At 34.7% G+C, this 13,720-nt stretch overlaps 1 protein-coding gene across 1 annotated transcript in view; it reads right to left on the reverse strand.

Annotated features, from left to right (window-relative positions):
- Positions 1-6,617: 6,617 nt before the first annotated feature.
- Positions 6,618-13,720, reverse strand: part of LOC306872582 (dolichyl-diphosphooligosaccharide--protein glycosyltransferase subunit TUSC3-like) — a gene marked incomplete at its 3' end in the record, with an annotated part of 78,787 nt that continues 71,684 nt past the window's right edge. The window contains exon 9 of the mRNA XM_079421195.1: positions 6,618-6,712. Within this exon, the coding sequence (XP_079277321.1) occupies positions 6,618-6,712 (95 nt within the window). The remainder of the gene's footprint in view (positions 6,713-13,720) is intronic.

The following is a 13,720-nucleotide window of genomic DNA, read 5'->3' on the forward strand; positions in this document are numbered from 1 at the left end:
TCCCAACAGGTCCCATGATGTGTGTGTGTGCCATTAGGACTGCCTATTAAACATGCCATCACAATGACAGCACTAGAGCAGCCTGTCTCTTTGGTTATCATTGAAGCATATCCACACTAAGACTGTGTGTGATGGGGTCCCTCAGCTCAGCAAACGCTACTGATTGCATCATATTCGGCTGCCATTAGCATTAGTCTCCAAAGGCACGGGCTGCCGATGCCTTTTACAAGGAGCACGTATTCATTTTAAACAATTAACAGTCTATCCATCTTATGCTGTGTGCTAAAATTGTCTGGGTGAATTTAATCAATCAAATACAGCTAACTCATACTGACTCGGGCTGTTTTTGGTATCAAACCAAGCGTTATTTATAATGTCATTTGTACACATCTAGGTCTTTCAGCAGGGAAAACATCAAGTAGACCAATGGAGTGCTTTAATGTGGCACATTTTAAGTGAAGGGGAGGAGAAATATTCTCCCCAGAGACTTCATGGATCATGAAAGTAGTTTGTTCCGGCTAAGCACTTAAATTAATTAATGATTAATTAGTGTTGATTTAACACTAAATTGAATCCAGATTTGGAAGTGAGGCCCTCTCATTGATTTTTTATAACTCTTGGCCTTCAGTGTGTATGTGTGTGTGAGAGAGAGAGAGTGAGGGACAAAACAGGGGAAGTGTTTTATTTGGGATGTGAAAACTTTCAATATTAGGTAATTTAGCCAGTTAAGTTGGTAAATATATTTCAGATAATCAGTTTATGAGACTGGCCGAAGATGTTACACTACAGTACAAGTGGTAATTATATGAATATCATAGACATTTTATGCTGATCCTATCATTCGTTTAGGGGCCACACTTGTGTTGTTCACTGTCAAAACAGACCAAGAGTGTATAATAATTTTATGTTTGTAATGAACGTATATATTTTATTTCAGTAATGCCTTTTTCTTTAATAATTAGTATTCTGAGGGGATTTCTTATTTCTTAAAACAATATTTACATCTAAATTATGGATATGAAATAATAAAAAAACATTTCATACTATTTTTGAATTAATTTAGTATACAGTATAAGTTAAAAATATAACTCTAATGTATTTAAAATCCAGTGAATGAATTAGTGCCATCTTATTGTGTCCATAAAAAAAAAAAAAAACATTCAGTGTGTAACACTAGATGCCTGTATATCCCTATACCCAAGACCGTGTATTCCCTAGTTACTGAGAACAGTGTTTCCATGCATAATTACTTATTTTATTAGGTTTAGCATTTTGTATATGTACACATTCTTAGAATTTGCTCTGTTAAAGTCTCACCAGTTAATTTCTGTTGTGTAAATGTATGTGAGTGGGTGTCTATTTTGCACTATTTTTATTTTTTTTTAAGTTTATCCTCCTTTTATTTTATTATTGTTATTTATTTACATTTTCCATTAATTTCCTATGGCAATGTTTTACCCTGAACAGTACAGTGCAACTATTATTTAAGACCATTTTGCCTATTCAAATCCTGCTCACATTGGCGTGTTCACAAAGCAAGTACCAGAAAATTCTCCAAGTTTTGTACCATTGCACCAAGGTGTATTTTTATGTTATGCTTGGATCTCAGCTTAATTACATAATTACACACTTCAGCTTTAATATTACATCTTAATAATACATACTAAACAGAGCTGTTCAGTCATGCCAATTTGTCGACCAACCCGGAAGGTTAACGCATATTTTGTTTTACAACATAAATTACACCTTATAACGTTAAAGTTGCTGTGCATTTTTACTAATTTGCTAACAGGTCAGCAAATAAGAACTTTCCAAATTGCCAAATTGCAGTAGATCCTTATTTCGTGACTTAATATTCATGTTTGAAGTATTAAATGCATGACACAAAAATGTGAAAGTCTGTTCAAGTGATGTTAAATACAGGCATTATTTTACACATAAATCCCGAAACATCATTAGGAAGTTCCCGAGGGAACCCATGGCTTAAAACCCCCATTTTTTTTTTGTAGGTTTTAGTATTACAAACTGAACTGCTCTATAAAACACATGCAGTGTTGCTCAGAGCCTGGTTTATTATAACTTGGAAGTCCAGCAAAACATCAGTCAGCCAAGGGTCTCAGCGACTAAAGTCCCCTTTGATTTGGGGAAGTGCGTGCGTGCGTGTGTACCTATGTAATTACACTCTTTGAAACTTCAAAACATCCTGTTATTTGCAGTGTAAAAAGGGAAATATATAAATAAATAACAAGACTCGCAATTAAATGATACTTTCTCAAGTTATTTTCAGAGGACATGAGAGGGAAATGCAAATTGTGTTTATGAGTCCCGCAATTGTATTTTTTTTTTTAATCCAGTTATCCCCTTGAGGAAAAGTACTGAAAATAAGATGACACTGTGCTGGCAGCTATTAGAGTTTCATCCTGAGAATTCCTCTCTGCTGTGTGACACCACCTACTGTGACAGAATTAAACAGTAATGAGTTAATATCTTCTTGGCTTTTATTGAGGTTATGAGTCACCTGCATCGTAATGCTCATGTGATGCAACGTCCATGTCTAAACCAGGTGCGACTTGATTAAGAGACGTGTGATTAATCCTCTTGGAACCTCTTTCACGTTAAGGGCCGTTCACACTGACAGGCGCTGTACTGGGTTCAGCTACTCGACTGCGGTATCACATGAGCTCCGCCTTCTGCCTCCATTGGTAGTTACCACATGTAATTGCTTGTTTGTGTAAAATGTAATACTCGTTGCAATTGAACAACTTTTGGTTGCTTTACCATAGCAAACCACTGTTAATTTTTGTTTTTTAGGAGTTTTAGCAGGTGTTCCTGATATTACTGATGTATAATTATCTGCACATCCATTGGTTGATGTATTGCTACTTATTTGCATAGTTTTAAGCACAATTTCTGGAAATTAATGGCTCATGTCACTTTGTCACTGTAAACCAAGCAGTGTGAAATTTTATATTTTTGTTTCTTTAAAATGACCACAATTTGGCCATATGAGACAAATTTTGCAAATCCTAAAAGATTACTCTGATCATAGACCAAAATCTGTAGTCTTTGACCACTAGATTGACAACAGACACGTAATGACCATTAAAATGTACCTTTTTCTTCTCCTACGACGACTGTCAAATCAATACCATTAGGAACACAGAACCTAATGACACAATTAGAGCGACAACAACCAACACTTTCTCCACACACATCGACTGCATTTCCCCCCCGTTTCTTTTCAATACAAGCCATGATCAAAACCGAACATGTCACAAAATGATGACTTAAAACTGATGTAAAACTTCTTATTATTAATGAGTCTTGACTTGCTGTACTGTCTCATATTATTGACAGCTGAGATCCCAATCATAAAGGACCATTATACAGTAAATCATATAGTGTGCAGCTTTACTTGTTTTTCTATATGTGACCCTGGACCACAAAACCAATTTTTTTGGAGATTGAGATTTATACATTTGAAAGCTGAAAAAAGAGCTTTCTATTGATGTATGGTTTGTTAGGATCGGACAATATTTGGCCAAGATAATTATGTGAAAATCTGGAATCTGAGGGTGCAAAAAAATTGCCTTTAAATTTGTCCAAATGAAGTTCTTTGCAATGCATATTACTAATCAAATATAGAGTTTTGATATATTTACCATAGGAAATTTACAAAATATCTTAATGGAACATGACATTTTACTTAATATTCTAATGATTTTTGGCATAAAATAAACATTTATAATTTTGATCCATACAATGTATTGTTGGCTATTGCTACAAATATACCCGTGCTACTTATGACTGCTTTTGTGGTCCAGGGTCACATATCTGAAAATCCTTGAAACAAGATCAATTAACTTGAGAAGTAACTGCATAAGACATTAAGACCTGCTTTCAGAGAATGGATCTTTAATATAAGGTTTTTAAAGTGGCAAAATAACACACTTAAATTTAATAAAATAGTTCACTCTAAAATGAAAATGGTCTTCATTTACTTACCCTCATGTTTATATTTTGAATATCAACTTTTGATTAACACTGTTTATACAAAAAATAAATATATAGATAAATACAACTGCTACTACTACTACTAATAATAATATGTCTATACAATAATAATATATCTTCCACAGAGAGTCTTGGAACAAAACAGGTTGAGTAAATGATGACAAAGTATCCTTTTAAAAGATGCATTCTCTGAAAATAATCTCTTACGCAGTGTTGCGTGTATTTATTTATTTACAGAAATAGTTCCAGAGAAGAATGAAAAATGATTTGACACTGTAAACTTGCATCACACCTCGTTAAAGCTTCCCGTCATCAGCGGAAACATCAGCTTAACCTGCATGCGTTGATGTGTCCACTCGCTCTGTCCTAGTTACCCTTGTCTTCTGTCTGTTCAACTACCTTCAAAATCCATCCTTTGAAGTACATTGGGCCAACAAATAGAGAAAGACACTGAGGGAACAGGGAGCAGGAGTTGCTTAAGGCATTAGCGAAGGGGAAGAAGAAGAAAAAGAAAAAGGGGGGGGGGGAGTACAAATTGAATTGCCATCTCTTCTCTGCTCAAATGAAGGATGAAGTGGTGGCTGCTAATGTCCTTCGACAACTAAAGAGGAATTACTGCCAGCTTGAATTTTCTCAATTGTAATGTTGCTGTTGGTTCTGATTTGATGCCAAATACCCTCTTTTCATATTTGCTCGAAGCTACTAATTCAACTAAGCGTCAACAACAGCACTGCCATCATCACTATAATGTCTAGCTGTGCAGCACCATGTGCTTACGTTTGTGTGGCACATGAAAAATGGTATTATAAATCAATATAAACACATACAAATAATAATTTCTCTATTAAATCGATTTCCAAAAATATAAACCGCACACCATGTGCATTAGCAAACATTTTTAATGTTTTGATCACTGTGCTCAACTAATTTATTTTATTAATTGAGATTTAAGTATAGTATTAGCACATCTGAAGTAAACATATTTTTGCTCTTAACACAAAAAGGCTTCTTAGGTGGCTAAATTATACTGTGTTACAGATGTCAAATGGTGAGATAAATTATTTGAGTTTACAAGCACCAATTAAACACTCTTTGACAACCAATAAAACAAACAAAAAAAGTTTTAATGAAGTAGATGCGCCAATAAATGTGTATTAGAAGCTTCAGGGCAGGGTTGACATTATTGTCTATGATGACAGCTAATTTAGATTATATCCTTTAAGGAAATCTTTGCTTCCAAGAAATATGTCATGGACGTTATCACCCAGTTCTTTTGTTTGAAGTTAAATAAATATGTTAGTTCTGATATTGGAACGAATTTAATTGGATCGGTGGTAGCCGAGTTGGTTTTAATAAAGAAGATTATAAACCCCTTTCACGACCTACCCAAAATAAAAGTGGAAAAAATCTAATATTTGAATATTCCTTCAGAGATTTCAAAAAAGAGAGAGAGCGCGCGAGAGAGCGAGAGAGAGAGAGAAGAAAGCGAGTGATAAGGAGAAAAAAAATACTGAAGGGGACAAAAAGAGGACACAATCTGCTGAGGCGTGCACAACGGCCTCAAGAGAGGTATCATAAATGGCAATAACAAATAACAGCCACACACACACACATACAGATGAACGCACAAACACTCTCACGTATGCTTCTCTCCCCACAAAACCTTCAGGATACGATTCTCAATTTGCAATTAAAAATGAAAACTGGTCATATAAGCAAGAAAACATTTCATTTGACTTCAATTGATGCACACACTCTCACAGACAGAGCTCGCAGTGCACGACCGTGGGTAATAGTTTACTTTATTTATCTTAGGTCACACATGCAGTACATTACAGTCAAACTGTAGTTGAATTCATACACGAAGCCCCAGAAGAATGGCAGCTTTTTTCTTCCACGACATGATCTTATTTAATCAGGAAGCTGAAAAATAGTGAGAAGGAAAAAGAGAAGAGTGTCAATGACGAAATGTTCTCTGACTGGAAGTGACATCATCATCTAATCATTATGAGAGGATTTCTTTAGACTGAAAAAGGCAATTCACTGGAGTCTCCACAATTACCAACATTTAAATGCATTTTATTTGATTAATTAGTTAGTATTCTGCCTAGGCTGATGTACATGAACACTACATCAAGTAAAAGGAATGTTCCAGTTAGAATACATTTCAGTGCTTTTAAAGGAATCTATTATTTAAACAAAACATTCTTGTTTACTTCCATTCACTGACTCATTTTTTATTCAGTGAAACTTATGAAGACTTTGGCTTTTCTTTTCTCCAAACACTGACTATACAGCAACATATCCTTGATTCAACTTGCTTAAACTAAGTTAACTCCAAAAAAATTGACAGCTGAAAAAATTATTGAATTTTGATTTGTTGTAATTTATGGGGAATCATGATGCTTAATATCTGTTAAATTTCTTGGTGTGTATATATATATATATATATATATATATATATATATATATATATATATATATATATATATATATATATATATGTAGAATATCAGAGACTGAATCAGACAAATTTAAGATGCGATCAGAACATGAGAAACTGGAATTCCACCGAGAGGCCCAAGGAAACAGATAAGTAAATCTTACCTGTAAGGATAACCATGATATTTTGATCTGAAGATGGACAGAAGAAAGCTAAAGAAGAACACCACTAAACCAAGTCCAACAAGACAGATAACTGTAAAAACAGAAAAACAAAAGCACAGTGAGTGTCACTCTCTTAATGAGCTGAATAATGCTTACATTGATTAAACTTAATTAGTATGCTGCAATGGTATTCTATAATGGGATTGAGCCGTTGGTGAAAATCGCTTTTCATGAACCTTGATCTAAACTAATCCCGAACAGCCATCTTAAATTAAGCCATTACTAATGAATAAAACAATAATCACTACTTAAATGCTTATAAAACATGCTGAGTAAGCTGCTTTGTCCCTCAGATGAGATATTGCCCAAAATTTGATAACCTGCTGAATCACATTATAAGGTGATTTTAAAGATTAGTCAATGAAGCCATAAACACGGCATTATTGAGGAGAGCGAGAGAGAGAGAGAGAGAGAGAGAGAGAGAGAGAGAGAGAGAGAGCTGATTTCATCAAGGGAAATAAAAAATCTATAATACTGCATGCTCAGATAATTTGAAGGATTTAGCATGCATATGTAAAATCACATTAATTTATGCACTGCTATGACAAATGCAATCTTTATTGCATCCAAGAAAGTCAGGAAATCCCATCTTATTCAGCCTTTTTTTAGATTGTGGTGAAAAACTCTGATTGGGCAGCAAGACATGTTCTTTAACATCTGGTAAAATGATAACCTAAATGTAACATTTAACAAGTTTGTTTTATTTTCTAGATCCATAGAAACTCAACAAATCTATTTAAAATTTTCAAACATCAAAGCTAGCATTTGACGAGCTGTTCATATGAAGAAGATATTACAAGATGTTTTTACAAGATTTCAAATAGTGAAAAAAAAAAAACAACCTTGCAAATGGAAAACGTATTGATCCTTTACTCCCAAGGCCCTTATATAATCAAAAGTTCTTGGAAAAGTTATTTTTCATTCTTCAGTTATGGGGTAAAAAGATGTTTGGAATATGCAAGCAGCGATATACTCTTCATAAACATTCAGACAAGATTCTGGTGTTTGATTGCAGCACATTAAAGAACTATCTTATCAAAAACAGTTTGTATTAAGTTTTTGAGGTGGTTTAATAATTCTCAGTGTTATAATATGCATAGGTTGGACAAAATTTGAACAAAGTGTTGCGATTAATTTTGGTAACACTTATTTTTGGAACACATTTTCAATAGGGTTTTCCCTCAATAAACTCCCAATTTGCTACTTATTAACAGTTTGTAAGGTAGATGTTAAATCTAGGTATGAAGTAGGATTAACAGATCTAGAATATGGCCATGCAGAATAAGGCATTAATACAGTATGTGCTTTATACGTACTAATAAACAGCTATTATATTAGTAATGAATGCTAATAAGCAACTAGTTAAAAGTGAATAATGTTCCCAAAGCTAAAATGTTACCTTATTTAATTTTTTTTATAAATAAATAAAATCTATCCCCCAGTTTTGTAGACAAAGCTTAAACCTAGTCTGAGTCTAAAATGCATGTCTGGGCTATTTCAACTGAAAGAAACTTGCACTGAGTTATTATATGTCAGATTCATTGTTTTGCCTCAAGATACACACCAGTTATGTTTTTATCTAAGGCATATTTATAAAAGCTACTTAAATGTCCTAACTGTACTATGGCATAATCCTGGTTTAATCTATGGCTGTGCAATTAATCGCATGCAATTCATGCGCATCTCGTCAGTAAAGCCGCTTCCGTGATTGGCAGTAAATCGCCATCACCTGCTCAATTATGAATGCGATATTGCATAGCTTGTCAATGAACTACGGCTCTGTGTAGTAAATGCCACTCCATTTGAAACACACCGGGCCTATATTCTCTAGGTTGTATATCAGTGTAATGTAAACTGTGTTCAGGAGTGTTTAGTATAAACTATGGGGGAAATGGGTGACTTGTCAGAGTCAGACACCAATGCTAAAATGGAAAAAAGATGGTCTCATGATCGTAAAACCTGAACAGTTGAAGCACCAAGATAAACAGGCCAGATAAATCACCTGACTTAAATTTTATCAAACCACCATGGACATTTTTGGAGAGAAGAGTAAGATGCAGATTCCCTCCTCCAACATCTCTAACACAATTGGCAGATGTTCTGCTAGACAACTTTTAATTGGAGACTATTCAGAAGCTGTATATTCTAAGAACCTGTATTAAAGGCAAATGGTGGTAAAACACCTTAAATTATTTCCCAGGTGTTTACATCATTTTGTAGATCTTTTGTTCTGGGTATAGAGAAGAAAGTTCTGGGTTATTTAAAAGCACAATATGGTTTCCATAAGGCTGTGTGTGTATGTGTGTGTGTGTGGGAGAAGTCAGTGTGTTAGTAGTAAACATATTAAAGAGTGAGGCAGTGGCAGCTGCTGTTTAGCTGAATGAGAAGCTAATCAGAGCTTAATCAAAGTGTGTTAACCTCCTCAAAAGAGGGGCACCTCCAATTACACCACACCGCCAGCACTGTTCCTCTCCAGATTAGTCATCCAGAAACACCCTCTTATCCAGGGATCACACCGTCAGAATACACACACACTGAGCTTTTAATTTAAAGTTTCAGTATCTACTGAACTTCCCCGAAGACTTGTTTTCAAGGCTTCATGCAACAACGTTTACTCTGAGACCTTGATGTTCTCGAGCCTATTATCATTTCCTTGACACGTTACACAAGCCTTTCCAGAAGACACAGGGTAGTAGCTGCAAAAGGACTCTGCATTGTACAAAAATGACAAACACGACTAACTGAGATGTGACATTTAAAAGCTGCTAAACATTTACTTTCAGGATCATCTGTGTTGCAGGTAACTAATGTGATGTCGCGGAATAACGGCACACTGGTGCAATCACATTTGGCTGACTTTCCTACAACTCCATGGAGCAGCTTGCCGTAAATGTTTCGGCGGGGGGAAGTGGGGTTTGAAACTAAAGCGTCGCTTCTCTTGACAGTCTTCATTTAGCATATTCCTATTTTAAATGCTTCGAGTCAGTGTGTTTCCATAATGACTGCTGGGTTTGATCAACCACTCACTGTGCAAGTATTCTTATTCTGCATAGTAGCAATTAACATTGTAAGTCACCAGAGGTTTATTTTGCAGCCTTGCAAATGTACTTACTGTTTCAGATAGAAGTAAAAGAGAAAAACAATCCAAAATTATACTAATAGTTGAATAGTGTGTTTTTTTTGGCCATACAATGAAAGTCAATGGGATCCAATGTTGGTTTAGACTCCAAAATATCTAATGGGTTCCACAGAAGAAAGTCGCATAGGTTTGGAATGACATAAGGGTGAGTAAATGGTGATAGAACATCCTTTTACCTTGTTTTTATCCTTTTAATACACATCTGCCTCTTGGACTAATCATTCGTGTTGCAAAACATTGAGATTGTCACTCTTCGCTAGCTTTTGCAATAGTTTTTACTAGTGAGTGGTTTATTTTCTCCCTAATGGCACAGCATACAATAGTTTGCCTTTGGCTATGCATTAAATATAATTTTTATGATGATAAGCCTAATAAGATACTCCATCTGCTTTCTTTACAAATGTGTTTAATGCTATATAATGGGCTATTCCCTCTAAACTGTGTGTCACCAAACGTATTAATATTCTTTATTAAATGTACGTTAAAGAATATTCCGAGTTAAATTCTAGTGACAGCATCTGTAGCATGAAAGAAAATAATGTTAGCTCAATAATATTGGCTCCTTAAGTTGTAAACAGTAAGTTGTTGACAGAAATGCACTTCAAAGTCTATGAAGCAATCACTCTCTGCCATAGACTTCTAGTAAGTAATTGCTATCTGTTGTTTGAACCAACGGTGTGAGTTTTGGGAGGGGCTATCTGTTTATCTGACCAATGATAGATGGGGGAGCTGCTTGGAAACAATCATTATTTCTGCAATTACACACTTCAGTTGTATTTAACCTGGGATATTAGTTTAATTATAGAAGCTCTTTCAGTGATTATTGAGTATTTTGTGTACGAGCAAAACAAAAACAGACATTCAATTTAGTTGTTGGAAGGCAGTGGATAAGATTTTTCATATGATTTTTCTGCTTATAGGTCGACTTCTCTAAACCTTTTGGAAAAAAAAAAGTCAATATCTATTATAGTCTCACACAGTGTTGCATTACTCAAGCATTTTACAGTGTATTGTTATGATTAGTGCAAACAAACAGCATTTTTTTTTCTGTAAGGTAAGGACCTGCATACAAGCTGACTGCCTTGATGTGATCCATCAATGCAATGTGCTGTTTGTCCTTTAAATATCTCCAGTCACAAAGCCTCACCATTTACCATCAGCAAATGCTTTTGTAGAGGCATAAACAGTAAGATTTTCAAATCTTACTATTCAAAAAAAAAAAAAAAAAAAACCTACTAATGTGTGTCACATAATAGTTTCTGGATGACCAATGATGCTAAGATGGTGAGGATGTGCATCCCACAAAATGTTTACTAACCAAGAACCAGTTAGGTTTAAGCTAGGGTAGACTTCAGCAATGGTAAATTGGGAGATTTTGTATCCTACTGTATTTTCAATGAAAATGCATTGGTATAAATATTGACTTATAGGCTGTTTTAGAATTGCAAAAATAGTACTTTAAAAAATGTTCAGACAATCCCCTGTGGCAAACCTCTAGTGAACACACAGGGTTTTCATATTTTCACATGCAAATGAGCTACGCAGCAAAACCATTAAAAAATATATACTACTGTAGAAATGTGAGAGTTTTTTATTTATTTATGCATTTATTTATTTTTTTAATCAATACTTCGATTCAGCAAGTATGAAATAAATAGCTCAAAAGTGCCAGTAAAGACAATTAAATAAGTTAAATAATTTCTATTTCTATTATAAATTATCTTTCTTTGTGTCTCTCTCTCTGTAGTCTATATAGTCATAGCAGTTAATTAACACCTGTATACAGTATAGACATCATTTAGTATCGACATCGTTATTAATTATAATGAGGAAAAAAAATACATAAGAAGAGTGCTATCTGAAAAGTGCTATCTGAAATTTTCTTCTAAAATGAGCATTTTTATCAGGCTGCTATATTTATGTTTAGTTATTCCACTTTAATTGCATAGAAAAGGACCTATACATTGCCATTAGAATATGTTTACTGAATCTAAACATAGGAGCCTGATAAAAATGCTTATTTTAAATGAAAATTTCAGACAGCACTTAGAGGCTTTTGTATCTGAACTCTTCATATATACACACACAAACACACTCACGCACACACACACGTGTGCGGGCACACAAACACACACATTTTAGGGAGATTTATTTGTCTAGTTGCTGCCCTTGAAACTCATAGTTTATTCCAATAGAACCCAAGACATGGCAAACAAAGGTAAGGCCAACCCCAAACATAAATAAAAAAAGTACACAAGAAAGAAGCGAACAGATTAATTCAGACACCATATCCTTATGAGTAATTTCATCTCTGTGACATGCGCTCTAAAGCACAAGCATATACACTATATGCATGCCTATGCATGACACACATGCACGTATCTCATCAGTCAGAACTTATTATTTTAACCCCATCACATAAATTAGTCAGTGTGCCCGTCTCATTTACCTCCAGTGGCTGACAGAGGGTCAGCCAGCAATGCCTACAGAGCAAACATCTGCCTCAGCTGCAGGGTCTTCCTCCTCCTCCTCTCACACCTCAAGGGAAGTGCTTCAAGATGTGCATGCAAACCTGCTCTCTTCCCCCTCTCTCTACGCATCTATTTATCCTTCAGTCTCTTTCTCTGTAAAATGATCTCTCGCCACACCGAACGTTTCTGAGACTGACTGATGAGATTCTAATAATGTAGATTCATATATGCATAATGGTCAATTAACAGTGACAGGTGTAGGAAAAGCCCAGTGCTGGGGAGACGAGGTGCCACCACCGGTTTAATTATCTGCTGCGCTAATATGACCTCTGACCCCAGAGCCACGGCCCTGGTGTGGCGGATGATGGCCGTGGCAAATTTGGGTGGAGTAGGGGAAAATGAGACACACAACCTCTGGAGAGAGGAAGTCAAGAAGGTGTATGTCGCTATAACACCTGCTAATGTGAGCTTTATGAAGGACATGAATCATTTTAAAACATCCACCTGTCTAGATCAAGCATAATCTTATATAAAAACATCGTACTGTGAAACCCTAGATTTGCATATCCTGGAGGAAATAACAGAGCTTACTGTAGGATTTAGGCTTTGGTTCTGTATAAATTAAATCCGCTTTAAACATTGCTAATGCATTAAAATCACAATGTGACACCATCTTTGGAGTATAAAGACAGCTATAGATTAGGGCTGTGAATTTTTGGGCTGTCAATCAAATGGATTCATGATTCACTGGGTTTTGATACATTTCAGAAGCATTTTTTTGCATATTCAGAATGATCTGATTCACAACTATTCAATAATGCAATCCAAATATCCACTACAGCTGTTTGAAAAAAGGTTAACAAATCAAATTTATTAAATATACATTTAATATGTATATGTTTTATATATTGCACACTATCGTAACAAACTACAATTAGCTAGATTTTAATTTGATTATGCCAACATAAATAGTGATTTAAAAAGTATATTTTAAGATTGATGGCTATTATCATGATCAACAGTTCGAAAAAAAAAGACTAAATCACAATTCATTATGCAGATAAATGTTACAATCCCATCAACCTTGTTTTCAAACTTACTCTCAAAAAGATTTTCAAACTTCAAAAAAAGCATACAAATGGCACATGTAATCTAAAAAATGAGTTTTGAGAAAAAGATGTTAAAGAAACTTTGAAGGAATAATAGTGTAAGTGCTGTGGTCAATTTTACATTAAATTCAATGTTACTTACTGTTTCATTGTAATTATTTGTGAAATTTACTAGAAATCCTACACCCTTTTTTTAAGTGTACAAACTTACTGTAATGTACATACAGTATATAGTGGCAATTAAAACCTATGATAATTCATTGTTTTCATAAGAATAAACACTAAGATATAATTATATTCACAATTTGCATAGGTTCAAT

The sequence above is a fragment of the Barbus barbus genome (assembly GCF_936440315.1).
Source record: "Barbus barbus genome assembly, chromosome: 7".
NCBI lineage: Eukaryota > Metazoa > Chordata > Actinopteri > Cypriniformes > Cyprinidae > Barbus > Barbus barbus.